Raw genomic sequence first — 18,450 nt, 5'->3', positions numbered from 1 at the left:
TAATGGTACTTAATACTAAATGCCATTGTATGAAGATGAAACAGCGTGAAATTCAGGATTGAAGGCTTTATCTCCACAAAGCTTTAGGATCTGCACTCCTGCAAAAGTTCTGTAGTATTGTTGAAGGCTTTAATTAGCAGGGCTTCATCCCTGGAGAAAAGGATCTGACTAGAGGAGTGAAACCAGATTCTGGACTTCAGTGCAACATATTATTAAGAAAGGTCTATATTCGCCTGTCTTGTTGGAAATTGAATTTAGGTGTGTAATTGATATGCTTAAAAGCCTGCTAATGGCTATTCAGTGCTTTAAGAGGTGTGCTTGGTTCCCTTACTGTTTTGCATGAAGTGCCTCATTTTGTGCTTTATTAAGACTTTGTATTACACCTTTGTGTCTGTTTGGTTAGTCAGGTAGCTTGAGCTCTTAATTGTTCCTCATGAGTTACAGTCATCTGAATGAAAACTCAATGATCTTGCACACTCATAGCCTAGGTTGTTAATAAATCAGCACCCTCAGGGACAGAGTTGTACAGGCTTTCTCAGAATGTATGCCTAGACTTTCTTCCCTTCCTGCTAAACAGTCAGCGGCTGTAATTCACTCATTGACTCTGTGGTCAGGGTCTTTATTCTGTACCTCCTTCACCAATTCCTAAGCTTTTATTTGACAGACATCTGAAACCCTACAGCTTAGTCCTCTGGTACTGAAGATGAATGATAAAATTCAAAAGCCACATAATCCAGCCTCTCCCTTTCTATACTCCTACTCTTGTGGTTCCCTTCTGATTGCTCAAGAAGTGATTTAGATATGTGATCTCTAAACAGGATAAGAATGTGGAGGATGGAATGACATTTAAATTGCAACTTTGCCTCAAGATCCCTCAAAATAGCCTGAAAATTATTGTTGACTTTATCCAAGCAAAGCAAGGACTAGACTGTTAAAAAATGTGTGAACTGGCAGACAGAGAAGATGGTGTAGCCTAGCTAAGGTATCTTAATAGTTGGATAGTACCTATTAAGTACAGAGTCTGATGGAAATAGCCATGAAGAAATAAAAAAGAAGAAACCTGTTTGTGGGTGGTGGTGGGTTTTGGGGCTGTTCTTTTGTTTGTTTGTTTTGTGGTGCTTTTTTTGTTGTTGTTTGTTTTTTAATAGATGTTCAAACTTAGAAATGCTATGAGTACATTTTCAGTGAAGGCCAAGTGGTTCTTACTTTAGTACTGGTCCTCCTAACTTTCAACTGAGGAATGTAATATTTCTAGTGATAAAATGGAGCTCAGATGTATGTACGTGACTAGCACCTTTTCTCAACAGATTTTCAGTTCATCCAGTATTATGGTCATCAGCGTTCAAAACAAACACAATGTCAGTGCAGTGATACTGTTTCTGATGATGCCTACAGAAAGTTGACACCAGTACAAGATAACTTACGTCATCTCAATAAATAAATAAATAAATAAAATGGTAGTGGATCATAAGGTGAAAAATTGCTCCTGTTGGCTCACGTTGGACACGGTGATCCTTACGGGTCCCTTCCAGCTCAGGATAGTCTACAATTTCTAGAAAATGTGGCCAGAGTATCAATGTAAGTACTTATTTCAGGCAAGAATCGTATTTTAGCTCCTAGTGCTTTGTAAATGTTAGGTAGCTCTGTTGGTTGTCTCTGCTTTTATCGATCTCTTTCATGAACAGTTTTGAGAAACTAGAGGCAGCTCTGGTATGTTTTACTAGGCCAGTTGATATAGTTGGAAGAAAGCGCAAATTGTTGGAAACCAAGTTGATTTTGGTCTGAAGTGATTGATTGCTTCACAGTGAGCGTCTGAACAAAAGCAGGTATCTAGGTGTGTGTTCCTCGGTGTGTTGAACTTCTGATATAGAGTAACTTGTGGCTAGGGAGTAATTAGACTGAGATTGAAGTTCAGAGAGTGGTTAGTTCAAAAGGCTCCCAGTTTTGTTGTCTTGCAGAGTAATTATTGTTAAAGAGGAACAAATGAACATGAGTTACTTCCTTGAAGGTAAATTGGCATGTACAGAAGGATTGGTGCCCTTCTTAGGGACTAATGATGTTCCTCCAACCGTGCATACCACATCCCTGGTTGATTTACTTTAAGCTCCTTAAGGCAATAGTCTCTTTAGTGCATTGCAGGAATAAGCTTACAAAACTTCTTATAAAGTCAGTGGAATGACAGTTAAAAACTGAGTATCACCCTTCAAAGTACTGTGTCTCAAAAGTAAGCAGATGTGCAGATTAGAGGTTTTTAGGAAACTATAAAAATAGATTTTTCCACTTAATACAATGGAGGTGTTCATCGTTCACCTTTTGACTTGTGTAACACTGTCCTTTTTTTGTCTTTAGGGTACTGGATCTTCCAAATGTTATTTATCATGCTGTTTGACAGTCTGAGCTTGATACACTGACAAGCTGAACTGAGATATTTGTGATATGCTCTTGGAAATGGATGTCTGTCAGTTTAAGTGGTGCTTCACATCAGCACTGGTATTAAAAATCATACCAATTGTCAGTAAACACTATACGTATACTAAAAAGATCAGTAAATATTATAGTAGAAATACTGCATTCAGCTTTTTGCTGAAGAAGCCAGACGTGATCCCCAGTGGTTTTTTTTTTAAGTTACTAGCTGCATTTTTTTTTTCTGTAAAAAAAAAATTGCACTGTAAAGGTATAGCTATAGAATATGTAACAACATGGCTGATATTTAATCATCAATCTTCCCAAATTTATTTTAACTGAGACTTTCACATATGTTATGCTGCTTTTACTTTGCCTTTCAGATGACGACGTGGACCTAGAAGCTTTGGTAAATGACATGAATTCATCATTTGAAAGTTTGTACTCGACGTGCAGTATGCAGTCAGAAACCACTCCACTCCTTCAGAATGGCCAGCTTAACCGCAGCCCGCTGCCCACCTCAGGATCCAGCGCCCTGCAGCCCACGTCTCCCAGGCAGAAAGTGCAGAGGTCTCAGCCTGTGCGCATTATGGCAGTCAGGTAGGACCAGAGGACTGCACCCTGTTTGCTTCAAGTCATCTTGAAGTAGCTTTGAAGGAACTAAGTTTTGAATTAGGAGATAAACTCCAGCAGGGGTCTTGTAGTGTCACAGTGGTCTTCTGTGTAGGAGAAAAGGTTCACTGGGTAGGTGGAGGATATAGATTTTTCCATGTAGATTTTGTATTTTGTACAATGCAAAAGTGCCACACTTCTACTTGTTTCATCAGTGTCTGCTGTGCCTTTGATAGCAGACATGCATAGAAGCATAGTATTGATATCAATTTTCAGAAGCAATGTCCATGTTTGGAAACAAATCCAAATGCTGTTCTGCCAGCAGTACTGACAATTAATGGCTTTTTGACTTTATATATCATGGTGAGTAGTTAGATGAGGTTGCATTCAACTGGTTTTGATATATAAAAATGCCCATCTTAGTGGAGCTTCCTGTTAGGTCCAAGACAATAAATATGAACCTATTATACTTCTTTAACCATTCTTCTTAAGCACTCTATTTCACTTGAGTGTGTTATGGTAGACATTGCAGAAAAAGAAGTGTTTAGGTTGTCTTTCTGTTGTCAGGATGGGGACTTGGATTCAAGCTTAAAGTGGAATACTCTACAGCACAGACTGGTGATAACTGGAGAGTTTGTAGATAACATTGAGATTCTTAAAATCTTTTTAAGAAAGGTCAGTTTGTGCAGGTACATTTCTTGAATCAGGTATATTTGGAGTTTTCTTTTCCTTCTAGATGACAAAGGCTTCTCTGAGACAAGTGGGGAGCAATAATAATAGATGAAAAATCCAAGATCTAATAAGGACTGCTCCTAATTCTTTACACTGATGTATTTCCTATGGGAATTATATTCTTAAGACAGGCAGATTTGCTATATGAAAGTGTAGTATGCAGTTACTGCTTACTACAGCCAAGTCAGTTAATGATGCAGTTGTTTTTACAAGTTTCAGAATTTAACCTTGAATAGTGCTATATTAACAAATTCACTCTCTAGAGCAGTACAATTCATGTTTTGTTCTAAGTATCTTAGTCAAAGCACTCCATTTAATTGTTTTTGGCATTTCTAAACTTTGACGCTTTCTTTGAAAGACACTCCAGGTTTCTGAACTCTGCGCTTCCGTAAATCCTATGGAGTATCATGTGTTTAACACTGAAGAAAATAATGGCAAAACTTTTATTCAGATTTAACTAGACATCTTTCTAGTACCAGGCAGTGGCTGTGTCTTTTCCTCAGCCACAACACAATGGTTATTACTCTTGAAAGTACTGCCTTATGTTTAGCTCAGTAATAAAATAAATGATGCATGGCAGTATTCTAGACAGAGCAGAGTGCAGCATTGTCTAATTTCTGTAATCTGTAATTCCAGTTCTTATAATGAGGATCATTGCAAACATGTAGTCCAAAATTTGCGATACAAAGAACTATTACACAGTTGCTGAAACGTTAAGTCCACTGTGCTGAAGAGATCTTACACAATTATTTACTTCATGCTTTACAGAAGTGTGCACACGGGTAGCACAAAAAAAGGAAGCAGTCATTTCCGTAACCCATAGTTACAGTTGGAACCTGCTACTGGCAGCAAGAAACAAAACTATTGGGTCATTCATGGAATACCAAGGCAACTTAATTAGGGGATAGAATTACCTGTGGAGCAGATTCCGTGTTAGTGATTTTATCAGCGCTGCAGTTCTGGTGTAGGCATAGAAAACGTGTACTCAAAATGGGACATGTTACTAGAGGCAAAACCAACAGCTGTGTCAAAGAGGGCTCTGATAAGAGCTTGCTGAAGGTAGTAGGCTGAAGAACATATGGAAAAAAAAAGTAGCCAAATTAATTTTTGAGTAATTTGCATTTCAAATACAGGAGTGAGTTGATTGCCTTTGAAAACTTTTACAGTTGCCACTAGGTGGTGCATTCTGCAAAGGAGTTAGAGGCAAACTTGACGTAGAGTCACCTAGTATCAGGACCAGTAGGAAACTTAAAGCAGTCTGTATGGTTATGAATAGGTGTTACATCTTTTCTAACATTACTGTGCTAACTAGTAGACCTTCAGTTAGTGTGAGCAGTACAGGTGTACTGCAAACTGGAACTTGAAATTGTCTTGGTCCTAGTTAGACTTAATGAGATGCATCTCAGAAGATCCATATAAAACTTGTCTGAACAGTAATCTTAGAAGTAGCATAAGATAGGATAGTGTAATTGCAGTTTATTGTTCAAGCTGAATTGCTTAGAAATAGAATGTCATATTATAACGAAGTGTCAGTATCGACTTCAACCTCAGCCTACCTGCTTTACTGGGAGACATGTTTGTTTGCAGATCCATGTGGAATTTGTCTCCAAATTACTGCAGTTATGTCCTCCTCCTTTTTAGGTCAGTTTGAAGATCTTAACTGACTTTCTGACACACGGCGCTTAAGCCTGTAAGTTAGTGCTTACAACAGAGGCTATAGACTGATATTTCTGTTTACTTTTTGTGCATGCTTACCTTATTTATTCACCCAAGTGATCGAGTTATAAACAAGAAAACAAACCAGATGCGTGACTGGTTGTTTTTTCACATACAGTTACCTAAATTGGGCTTGCCATTGCTGTAGCTATAGAGGTGTCATTTTCTTTCTCTTTTTTTAATGTTAGTACACTGAATGGTGGAGCAGGAGATACAGGCCTGGTCATGCCAGTTTGCTCCTCTTAATGCTTCTATGTCTGTAGGCGTCTACAAGAAGAAGAACAGCAATTCAGAACATCGTCATTGCCAGCCATACCCAATCCATTTCCAGAACTCTGTAGTCCCGCAAGTTCTCCCGTGCTGGCCCCTGGATCTTTACCTCAGAGTCAACCTGCTAATAAGCATGTGAGTATGGAACAAAGCTTTCTGTCATATGTTAGTGTTCAAACTCGCAATGAACAATTCCATTTTGAAGGCAGAGACTAGGTTTCCAGATGCCTAGATGCGTCCGCAGGCTTTGTCTGTGAGTAGGGCAGCACTGGCAAGAGAACATCTACAGAGAGGCTTCAAAGTTTTTGTTTCTTGTTAAAGGTTCGTAAGAGTAAAGCAAGTCTTTATCAAGCATATGCATGTTGTCAGTGAAGTAGTAATGCCTAATATCTTTGGAATTTCATTATCCAAGGTAATGACTTACTAATTCAGATGTCAGGTTAGGATTGAAGCAGCATCTGTGAATGTTACACAACACAGTCTTGTTGCCTCAAAGCCATTTAACAACCTGTTTCCATTTAAAATTCATTGCCTCTATAAGTAGCTGTCTGTTTTCTTTAAGGACATTGTGCCTTGTTGTTTCGATGTTCTTCAGGAAGCAAAATACACTTCTTAGAGCATGTAGCTAGGCACAGTTCCTTCTAATGGGACCAATGAGCAGAACTGTCCCATGGTTGAGTAGCTTCCCAAGTCCATTACAATGAAGTTCTTTACAATTTTGTAAACTATGCTGTCTTGCACAGGGATTTAAAAAACAAACAAAAACCAACACAAAAACAACAAAGTGTTGCTTATACTGAATACTGTCTTAGAATGGGTTTGCACTTGAGTAATCACAAACATGATGTTGTTCTGTATTGCTGCTGGTTTAGTTTGTAAATAGTTCCTATGCTTGGTATGGCTGATAAAAGGGTTTGGGGAGGTGGTTCAGCTACAAGCAGTAGACCATAACATATAGTCCTGTATATTCTGCATTATTTTATATCTCTGTAAACAGCTGCCAGGTTTCTTGAAAGATACAGTGCATCTTCTTTGGTTTTGCAGTATTTCTTACACATATAAAAGTTGAGATAGATAACCAAACAATGCCTGTAGAGAAAACTGAGTCATGCAGTTATAAATTTAATGTGGTCTTGTGAGAGTCCTCACTAAACGCTAAGCAGAGAGGCTGTTCTGCCAAGGTAGTGGTAATATGACTCTGGGGAGAGAAAATAATGGGCAATTCTCTTGTGTGTGCTGGCTGCTGCCAACAGCATGGCAGCTTTTGGAAGCAAGCTAAAGTTACAGATGAACCTGCATTTATCTTTGTAAATATTTCTCAGTTTCAGGGATTCTTTGCTTTTTATTTTTGTTTCACTAGATCTTACCATGCCACCAAAAGAATTGCTCTACAAAGCCCTTAGAATCTTAAATATCTGTGTGTCATTTTTCGGTGATATTTAGAAACTAGGGGTTTAACAGTGTCTAAGAATAAAAGTAAACATACCCTTAGCATGTGTAAGGAAGTGGCTATGAAGACTGATAAAAGCATTTTTTTCTAAATTCTACTTCATAATTTTCTGTTAAAAATATACTTAATCTTAGAATGATAAATTGTGACAAACCATTCCAAGGACTAAAATAAAATACATACTTACATTGTGTAGCTGTGCATGCTGCTAAATTTTTAATCAAAGACAAACCATTCAAATTGTGAAAGTTGTAGGGTATAAGAGGAGGAGCTGAAACATTTAGGCAGTAATACTTCTATAGATGCAAATATACTGCTCATTTCAGTTTATCAACTGATTAGAGGCAAATAAGAAACACTCGCTTAGACCAAAGGAAAGGCAGGAAGTCATCATTTTCTTCTATGAAATAGTAGAAACAGAACTGAAAAAATCCTCTAGCTTTAGAATATTGATATAATTAAAAGAAGTGAATTGGTGAATTGTTTCTTCATGAAGAGAAACATTTTTAATATATCAGATATCTCAGATAAATGTGAAGTATTGCAGGATAACAAAAAAACCTGCCTATTCAGCCTCCCCACAGCACCTTAATTATATTTAATCCAGTTGTAATGCCATTCAACAGAATCTGGAAACATAATTGGTTAAAAAAAAAAATCTTGAGAAATGTTACAAATTTTTGTACTTTCATCCAATTAAAAAAAAAAAAAAAGAAGGTAAACTTTGGGAATTTTGATATATTATTTTAGGATACACTTTTGTTTAGATAAGTGGGTTATAAGCTACTGGTTAACAGAGTAAATGACAAGTTTAGTTAAAGGAGGATTGCAAAAACACATTTCATTGGCCAGCATTTAGTGAAAATGAGCCATATCAAAAACAAACAAACAAACAAAAAAACCCACCACCAACTAAAAACTTGAATACAAGCTATAGATTTAGAATGCTGAATGCAAACCACGATCAAACATAATGATGCTTAATGTAAGGTTCTCTGCATGCAGGTTATAAACAAGGATTAAAATTGGAGATTGGAATGAGCTGTTCTGCTTATATGGGTTATGCGATGTGTTAATGAAAAGGGATTCCCTGCAGCCTGCTGAGCCTTTGGGGACAAACAGGCAAAGAGCAGTTGCAGCCTGTACTGCTGAGCCCCAAAAGCTCTAATCACAAGTTATGTCAAAGCATGTGGGTGGCATGGGCAAAATGTTGCCTTTGGTCAGCTTCTATCTAGCAGAATAGAGAGAGGTCAATCTAGAGGTCCCCAAGTCATCTTGGGATGCAGAATGAAGTGGAAATATTGTTTGCTGGCTGCACTGACAAACATCTGTGGTGTGGGGCAGGTCTGAGCTAATACAGCTGTGTGACCAAACACTTCCTAGCATGAGAGGTTAAAAAATGTGTTGTAGTTAAACAGACAAGTGCTCCTAGGAGGATTAGTGTTATTATCCTTTCTTACAATTCTGAACGTAGAAAAAGCCCATTTTACGCTAAATTTTATTCTGAGAAGTTTTAGATGTCAACCCAGGCAGTTCTGTATAAATTAGCATCTCTGAAGTCAACAAGGTTGTGAGCACAAGGAGTGGGAAAAACTGACTACCTGGGCTGCTGAATCAATAGCTACTTAAGAAAAAACATAACTGCAAATGGTTGTAATTTCATCAGCTACTGATGTGGTGAGCAAGATACTTCAGACATCTCACGTTTGGAAAAATGATGACCCTTCAAGCAGTAACCAAAAAGCTTTTAAGTTCTTTTTCTAAACATAAAGTACGAACTAAACGTCTGAACTGAGTAAGTTTTGTCCATGAGCTTTGGCAGGCGAGCTGTGGCTGGAGAGACTGCGGGACTAAGTGTTCCTATCTTTATCATGTCCTTCAAGCACCACCCATCCGCCTTCCCCACAACGCCTGGCCACCAGCCAAGCGAAACTCCAGCAGATCTCACAGCTGCCTCGGTTCCCCTGCTTTCTGCCCTGGGAGGAACAGGTGAAGGCAGGAACAGGAAGGAAGTCCTGCTCAATGGGGCACTGCGAGACCCTTTTTCCCCTGTCTGTCTTTGTGAGAAATGTGCACACCTACAAACATGAAATCACTGCATGTCTGAGGGGGCACCAATTGCGGGTATGGAGGAAGGACAGCTGCAAGTTTTAAAACATCATTTACTTAACCGGATAAATATGTTTATGTAGGAAAAACAGTGACCAGAAAATTACAGCAAATCGAGACCAAACGTTCATCTAAAAAATTGCTAAAAGCATCAGACAGCAAGGTTACCACTAATTGAAGTCCATCTTTGTGTTGCTGGTATAAACTAAGAACTGGTTGGTAACTTAGGTTATAATTTTTGGTTGTGTACAAATATTTTGGAAAAAGTATGCAATAATTACATGTAGGTCACTGTGATGCCACAGGATATTAGTCTAAAGTATCTTGTGTGAGTCAATGAAGCTTTCAACTGTAAAAATAGGGCAAATTTCTCACATCCCCCCTCTATACAGCCCAGGCAAACTTCCAAATAGCAGTTTGATGCACCAAAATTGCTTACTCTTTTCTAGCAAATTAAATTCACAAATGGCTATAAATTTATGTTATTCTTTTTTCCAGATTTAGTAACCCTTCAAGGGAATTCATGTGAACAGACTTTTTAGTTTTGTTTCAATTCCATGTTACAATAATTTTGTTGTTATTGTTGTTTGTTTTTTCTTCCTGCAAAGCTTTCATATTGTCTCTTTTGAAAACAAGGATGTTGATTTTGAAAAGAGAAGCTGTATAAAAGTAAGAACTTTTTTATAATGAAAACTCCATGTACCAAGTTAAATTTTACATGTGTGACCGATAGCAAATTTTGTACTTAATCTTTAAATGGAACAACATTAACTAACAAGACTTGCTGAGAACAACTGTTGACAAGAGGATGAGTGAACAAGTCTTTACTTCCTCTAAACAGGCCAAATCCTGCACCTAGATTAACTGAGGCAATTCCTTAGGTCCAGTTCAAGGGCTCTCCCTTTGGCCCAACTATAAAATGTGTTTTCATGGCCGTGATGCATCATCTTGTCTTCCTCAAATTTTCCTTTGAATAAAGACTCTTAAGCTATATAATTAAATGATACATAGATCACTCTGTAGCGTATCTAACTTCTTTATTTTTATTTTTATTTTTTAAAGAAAGTTTTGATTGAGAAAGATCAGGCCTCTGTGGTGGGGCTGTAATCTATCTGTGTAGAACTGGACCTTGTATTTGCCATGGGTGCCTCTTACTTGGAGAAGCAACACTTTCCCAAACCAGATGAACTAAATGCAGTGGACAAATACTAAGATGACATGCAGGAAAGGCATCTCATTTTTTGTCATCTTGTGACCTGCATCACGCGGATGTGTTGTCCAATTACTCTTGAAGAAATTAGGGAGTGAGCTCATGTGGTTTTGAAAATCTCAGTAGCTCATTACCGAAGATGAGACTAATGAAGGAAGTAGTAATGAGTTCACTGGATTGTGCATCCAGCCTTAAGTGCTGATGGTGCATGCACGGTCCATGGGTGTTTGGAGGCTTTTGGGTAGAGCGTTGGAGGCTGTTGGGGCCCAGGACCCAGATGGATTCAAAGCCACTATTCCTTCTTCCTTGTGCTTGTTACATCATGAGGCTTGGTAGGAAGAATTGAGTCTCTTCACATGCTTGATTTTGGGAAGTGCCAGAACAGTAGCTGTAGTCCCAGCATTGATTACTGGAAATATGAAGAGCGTCTCGCATTCAAATCAAAAAGTATGTTATTTGCTGGAGGTTTTTTTGGTTTTGTTTTTAATGACGCAAACCTGGCCTTGCTCCCAGGCGCGTTCTGGCTCTCGACCCAGAGGCGAGCATGCTGCAGGCGGGCTGTGTGCTGAGGAGTGTGGCCGCGCTGCGGGGGGACGCTCCGCTAGGTCTGGCCTACCGCCTGCACTGGCAGCCCCACGGGACTGCTGCCGTGCAGCATGGCCTGCAGCTGCCTCAACAACCCCTGTGCAGTAGCAGCACCGTTGCAATTAGCCTTTAGGACTGCCTTGCGTAAATAGTGAGCGGGCTGTAGCATAAGCTGTAGTAGCTGTGCACTGGCATATTCACACTGTGCTTTAGTCTGCACGGCCTAGGAGTGGCCTTGCACACTTTTTGTTGTGTAACAATGTTCTTGGTTTCTTTTGATAACAGTATAGTGAAAATAAAATTGAGCTATCCTCTACTTTGATCAGGAGTTGATAGAATTGAGAAGCTACCAGGCTGAAGGTGTGGGGAAAAATGAAAAGATGTGAGAAACTGTAATTCTTAGTGAGGCAGACGGAAGTGGGTTTTAATATAAACATCAATGCTGTAGGGAATAAAAAAAACAAAAAGCCCAGAACTATATTGAGTGATTCTAATTACACTGTAAGTGAATGTCTGAGATGAATTAGAGATATCATAACTTTATACTGATAGCCTTTAAGGAGCCACCCAACATCATGAGCATTGCTACACTAAGTCCAAACTCCCTTGCCTTCTGTGCTGTCTGGACTCAGATTCTGATCTTACTTAAGCATTCTGAATAAAAACCTTTTGGACCTCTGCTACCCAAGTAGAACAGATGCAGGAAAGCACCAGCTTGAAACAGGCAACTTTGCCCCTATGTATCCTAGATGATCTTGCAGCACCATGCTGTTTCCAGCGACCAGAAGGTGAGCTGGTCAAAAGGTTGCTTCTGAAACCTGAGGTGATTCAAGATTTAGGCCCTTAGAGAACAGGGCTGGTACCTGCTGCTGAGCTGCATGCAGTCTCTTGGTGGGTGCTGTGGAAGTACACAGTGTGCGTCTGGGAATGTGCCCAACTTTTAGCTTGATTGTTGGCATCCATATCTAGGGACAATGGGCATAGCCGGTGTTCAGTGTTCACTGCCAAACTCTCAGAAGAGTGGTTGCACAAGTGTTGGGATTAATGCTGTTCATTCTCAGCAGGAAGAAAGTTTTTTTAGACTTGCAGTAATTACCTGTAGCAGTGAAGTGTGCCCACACTTAAAAAAGGAAATCTGTTTGAAATTTCTATCTTTGCTTAGGCGGTGATTGTGTGTGGTTGCAGAGAGGAAGAATGAACTTCTAAGTTCATTGGTGTGGTAGTTGGATGTTAATGAATTCCTCTAAAACTTACATGTATGTTTTTGTTCCTCCTAAATGGAAGGAATGTTAGATGGAATTTAATAACATTTTTGCATTAGAAGAGTACAGCTGAGTTGATTAAATCATCATGGGACAAGTTTTAGCTCTTTGTTCTCTTGATTTATAGTCTCCTTATTATTATCAAATTCTTATTGTATTATTCTTTGTCCTTACAGTGCAGAATTACTGTTCTAAAAAGTGACTTTGTTTAATTTATGTAAGTACCTTCAGTTTTTGCTTTAACATGACTGTAGTCTGAACATCATTCACAAAGTGTACATAAAAGTAAGTTCAATCTGAACTTGTTAAAAGGCAAGCCATCACCAGTTCATAAAAGCTACGTGTCATGTTCTTCCATTGGCACTAGGATTGCTTATTCCATCCAGTGATAGATCCTGCTGCTGCAAGGGTTACTGGAGCCCATCTGTCCTACTGTATTTCAGGAAGCAAGAGTTGAAAATGTCTTCATGATGACATGAAGAATAAGTGTTTGTTTTTTCTCTTGTTGCTGAGGGGGAAATGATTAGCATTTGGAAGCAAAGTGAATTAACCATCAGCTGGGAGTTGGGAAGTGAGCCTGTGCTGAGCAGGGAGTATTTCTGGGTAGAGTGGAAAAAGTAATTTTATCCCAGCAGGCTTATAATAAGTGAAATTTCATTAACAGCAAAACAAAAAATCTTCCATGAGTTTTTGTGATGAAGGCTGGCAAGAGCTTTTAAAGCTCTGTTAGTTTCTTACCAAACAGATGCAAAAGCATCCCCATCTTTCCAGCCACCCTCTTTATCCACCTAGATACACCAGCAGGCCATACTGAGAAACTGCTGTGCTTTTTGGTGATATGTAGGTATGGCACTTGCCCATTCTCAAGGAATAGATTCAACACTACTTTCCACTGCACATGCAATTTCCTCAGTGTGTGCTATGTTTCCAGAAACCTAACTTTATTATCATCAATTCCTGCACCTTTTGCTTGCTTCATGCCTCAGGAACAAGCTTAGAATGTTTCAGGAGGTATTGTCAGTCATACTGAAGAATGCTCAGCTGTCACGCAGGGGCTGGGCATGAAGAAATGGCTTCAGGTGCCTTCAGTGTCTGTGTTCTACAGGTGCAAGGGAAGCTTAAGTTGTTGTGTGTACTTTTGCATGTGTTCCTCTACTCACCTTGTCATTTACCTTTCCAAAACATGGTTTCCCACCATCCTTGTCAGAGTAGATAATAGGAATAGAAGCCATTCATCCCTAAGGAAAAAATATTACTCAAGAAAGTAAAAACACGAAGTGTGAAAAAATTACAGAAGATAATATTCTAAGCTAAAAAACAACGTTCTAGTAGTAGAACAGCAAGTTTTAATTTTTCAGTCATTTTTGAGCTTGTCCTTGCCTGCAAGCTGTTACAAGCAGCTGATTACTCCTAAGTAATTTGCCGTACTGCTGGAGGTCACACTTTTCCCTATTGCTTACTAAAATCCACTGAAAACAAGCAAGCCACAGTATTTCCAGACCTTTTAAATATCTCTACACATATTTGCAACCACTCTCATTCCCCAGTTGAGTGTTACAAACTGGACACGTAGTCTATGGAAGTGACAAGTATCAGGTACACAGTTTTAGCACAGAAGGACGCCTGTGATGCTTCAAGTTAAGAATGTTCTTCACTAAATAGTCCCAAACTCTTGATTACTTATTTTTAAGTGTTTTTAGATGTTAAGTGTATATATCCTCATATACACATACATACACTTAACATTTAAAAACATACACCTATATATATATATATAGGAGGATAGATGGCTTTCAGTACTGTCTCATACCTTCTGAATGATCTATGGAGCAATTTGAAAAGAAACAGGCATACAGATTATCCTCCTCTTCATTAGACAAAGACTTGAAAGCTGACATTACAGGAATAGCAACAATTAATCACACAATAAAACCTTGTGTTTGCTGTACTCAAAATATTTCTCTGTGTTAGATACAGTTTTATTCTATGAATGATTTTCACAGATGACCTTTGCACCTTTTCCTTTAACATGCTAAGTAGTTTGGCAAAGCACTGTAAAGCTTGTTCAAGTGAGACTGAGCCTAGGCTCTTGTGTTACAGCCTTGTCAAATCCTCTGATAGGGAGACTCAGTTTCAGACTTCGAGCTATGCTCGAAGCTAATGTCATTTTGCTTGTGGTATTAGAAAGATACTAAATGTACTTAAGAACCTAATACTAATTTCATTTTCTGTGCACTTCACAGGAGGTGCTGAATTTCAGCTTTATTCCTGAATGTTGGGTTTTAGTCTGACTAATGGGCTAATTGTGCTTTAGTGAAGGTTGTTCTTACTTCTTGTTTATTCTGAGTATCTGTACGTTTCAAAATTTGCATCCTTGTCTCTCCTCCCCCCCACCCTTTTTTTTTTTTTTTTTAACTAAACAGATGAAAAACGTAATCTTTCATCTTCTGAGAGGAGTAGAGTGCTTGAGAGCTGGAGCTGGCAGGAAAGCAGTGCTTTCAGTTCCAAGACTGGGGAATGTATATTTCAAACTATTTGTACAGTGTGACACATTTCTTAATATTTTCTAGGATATTAATAAGACAGCAAAGTCTGTCAGGAGGCAACCAGCTATATTTTTGCAAATGTACCTTCAGTGTGATTTCCCTTTGCTCTCAGTGAACATTTAGTTCTGCGTTACACTGCAAGTTACAAAAGAGCATTTGCTTACAAGCTAATTAAGCATAGCTTAGAGCAGTACTTAATTGCAACACTTACAGCAATACAGAGGAACTTAAAGTCAATGTAGCTAACAAGAAATTAACTCAGAGAACTGCACAAGGTTGCTCTAGTTGCTTTGTGTGTAGGCTTCATTCTGATCGCCCTCTCTTATTTGCTTGGAATAACACTTGAGCAATCACACACTTGGTCTAGGAGAAATTTTAAGATTTTTAACTGAAGCAGGAAATTCTGCAAGAGGTGATAGGGGCACGATGGGCTCTATGAGTGGGTCAGGAAATTTCTTGCATGGCAGCTTCTGGCTTTGAATATCTCTAGCAGTTCATCTATCGAACACATGCCCAAATGGGTCTAAGCTGAAAGACTTGCTATGTTGGGGAATAACCATTAAAATGAAAGAGCTGAATGAACCTTATGAAGTTTCTGTAGAAAGCTTTCTATATATTACTTTCATCCCTTAAATAAATAAACAATCTAGTAGTTCTGCAGATGATTAAATAAATTTTACAGCACTGTAAACATGCTCACATCAATTTTTCTTCTTTACCTCTTTCTTGAGCCTTCTCTAACATACAGCTGTAAAAACTATGATTGTTAACTGATTCCTGTCTAGCAAAATGATTGAGGATGGTGTAGATGCAAAGGACCTGTTTTTCCTCTAAGCCAGAACCTTACAAGTGCTAATCTCCTACATTCAGCAGCCATTAAGGAAAGGGAGACTAATAAAATTCTAGCAAAAATAATGTAAAAATGTTTACAGTACCAGACATCATTCACAGTGACTACATTCCTTTATGAGCTTGCAGTAACCTCTGCTTTCTATGTCATTTATTTAATCTCTTCTACCAATCATGTGTCTTCTGCATGTACATTTATATCAGGAGAAACTGCTTGAAAACAATATCTGGGTAAGGGCATTGAAGGAGAGTGTGCTTGCTTCTCTCCGTGAGGTGCTTTGTTACTCCCTTTTAAAGTCTATGATTGTAGGGAAGTAGAAACTAATTTCTTTTCCCTCAGAATGTGACAGTATTTAAAAGGAATTTCAAACCAGTAAAGTCTCGCTGAGTTCAATAAATATATCAGTAGAAAAATTTGAGCAGTAAGTATTTAAATTCTGAGTTGAGTGCAACTTACATTACATAGCACAGCTGTATGTTTCAGTGGCAAACTTGGGTCCTGATATGAAAGGGCTTTGTCTATTATTTTTGAGTAAAAAAAAAATCTGTTGGTGCAAACTTTCACAAGGCCGGTTTTACTGACTTAATAGGTCCTTTGTGAGGCTAAGAGATTCTCCTTTTTCACTACAACCATATTTTGGGTTATTCTGAGCACTAGCAGTACTTGGAAAGGACATATTTGACTTTTCACGATGTGAAATTATATATATAAACCCACAAATTAGGTTTATATGCTGCAGCTGAAGTACTAATATCTGGAATTAGTACTTTGCTTAGATACTGAATTGTAAAAGGTGTGCATTAATGCAAGACTTACTCAGAGTCGTTATCTACATTGAACAAGCAGTAGGAATGCCTTGTTTTTCATATTGTGTGCTGGCGTTTTTTTGTTGTTGCTGGAAAGTGGTATGTAGGTGAATGAACATACTCGGTTATTCCAACTCTGGACAGTCCTTTCTTGAATGTCAGCTTGCAAGTCTTGCTCTACATCTGGAGAAAGACACTGGAGTTCCTTGCTGTGGGTGATTTCACCTTTCTGTATCTGACCTCATACTGTGAAAGCTTGTGTCAGTGTTTGACTGGGACTCAGTGTACAAAGTGGCATATAAACTCGAACAAGAATTGGGTTTATTCATCCTTCAGTTATCAGACTCCTGCTGCCAGATTCCTTCAGGGTAGGTATGATAGCCCCAGTCTTTTACTGTCCTTCTACCAAACACCCCTTCATTTCAAAAACAACACTTAAATGCTACTTCAAGAAGGTATTGCTTTCCATGTTTTTGCTCATAGCCTCATGTTTGGCCAAAGGACCCTTTTGTATGCTCCGCTCAAAATGCTGTTGTTCTGTGCGAGAACAAAAAGTTATTTACAAAATTTTATCTTTCCCTTTGAATTTATTCTGTACGAAAAGTAAAATAGAACTTTCTAACAAATACTTCTACAGAGCTAATCTTAAGTAATACTTCTTTACTCAGAAGAATAGAAAGATAAAGAAATGTAATATTATTAAACCATTTATTGTAGTTTTTCACAGTGTCAAGAAATAGAATAGTCTTTTGGTGGGATTTATTTCTGTGATTAAATAAATAGGTAATTTGAGTTGCTTGTCTGGGTGTCTCCTACTACTTGATATACTAGTTGAGTATCTTTCAAGAATATTTGTGACATTTTATGGTAGCAAAACTGTAGAAGATAAACTGTATTCAAAGGTCTCTTTCTCTCTCCATTGACCTTAGAACATTAATGATAAGTGAAAACTGTGCGCTTAGACTGAAGTAGATAGTGACAACTGAAATGGATACCACCTTTGCGGTTTGGATGGAGTGCAAAAAAAAATCAACTAGACAATGATCTGTGATGTAAGACCTTCTTTCCTTCCCTTAAGTTACTGAACTTTTTTGTGAGGAGCAAGTCTTGCTTTGTTCCTAAGTGGGAAATTTATGTTGTCCATTCACCTCATTGACTGGCCTCCTCATCAGTTACTCCACATGGCAGAAACAGCTCAATTTGTCTATCAGGAGAGATGCTGGCAACTGTAGGGCTAATTTTGTTTGTCATCTGTTGTAGACCTCAGAAAAATGACCAGTTTATAACTAGATTCTTGTTGTATAGATATAAAGCCAGCGCCCTTCCACACATCATCTTAGTATTTTAACTCATGTATGTAATGTTCAGACATCTGAGGTAGCATTTTTCAACAGATAGATTTATGTATAAATCATTTGGGAAACAAATGTGAACTTTTATAAGTCAAATACTCATAGCCCTCAGTAGTTAATACCTTACAGTGACCCCAATTCTGTGAAAGAATAGTTTTGAGGAACAAGCAGGAATCTGTGAAACAGGGATAAAAGGTGTTTGAGAGCCAGTAAGCCCACAGGAGAGTTGACAGCAGAAGTTTCTACAGTGGATTTTTAAGGCATTTGGCCATTATTTCAAAAAGTAAATGACCTCTTATTTTCCAGCAGTTTTTGAAATAGGGAAAGCTATCCTTTGCATTTGTTTTGAGTACAAAACCAAATGCAACAAACATAATTTGGTTTTTGAAGGAAGCAATTCCCTAAATAAATTATTTTGACATTGGGGTGTCAAAGTCATTGGAATGATACTGTAATGCTTGAGGTAAGGCGAATTTGTCCTCTCAAGATGGCTTCCATGCTGAACTCTAGAGTAAAACTAGTTCCCTGGTTGTTTATCTACTCTGTT

General features: G+C 38.3%; 1 protein-coding gene across 6 annotated transcripts in view; it reads left to right on the top strand.

The window, feature by feature from the left end:
- Positions 1–18,450, top strand: part of GRB10 (growth factor receptor bound protein 10) — a 143,527-nt gene that overhangs the window by 81,771 nt on the left and 43,306 nt on the right. For all 6 annotated transcript variants that reach the window (XM_090137156.1, XM_031589165.2, XM_031589166.2 and 3 more), the window contains 2 exons: positions 2,787–3,003; positions 5,727–5,868. In XM_090137156.1, the coding sequence (XP_089993282.1) occupies positions 2,787–3,003; positions 5,727–5,868 (359 nt within the window). The remainder of the gene's footprint in view (positions 1–2,786; positions 3,004–5,726; positions 5,869–18,450) is intronic.

Source organism: Phasianus colchicus, chromosome 3 (genome assembly GCF_987193195.1).
Source record: "Phasianus colchicus chromosome 3, bPhaCol1.hap1.1, whole genome shotgun sequence".
Classification (NCBI taxonomy): Eukaryota; Metazoa; Chordata; class Aves; order Galliformes; family Phasianidae; genus Phasianus; species Phasianus colchicus.
This window is presented reverse-complemented; position numbering and strand designations above follow the sequence as displayed.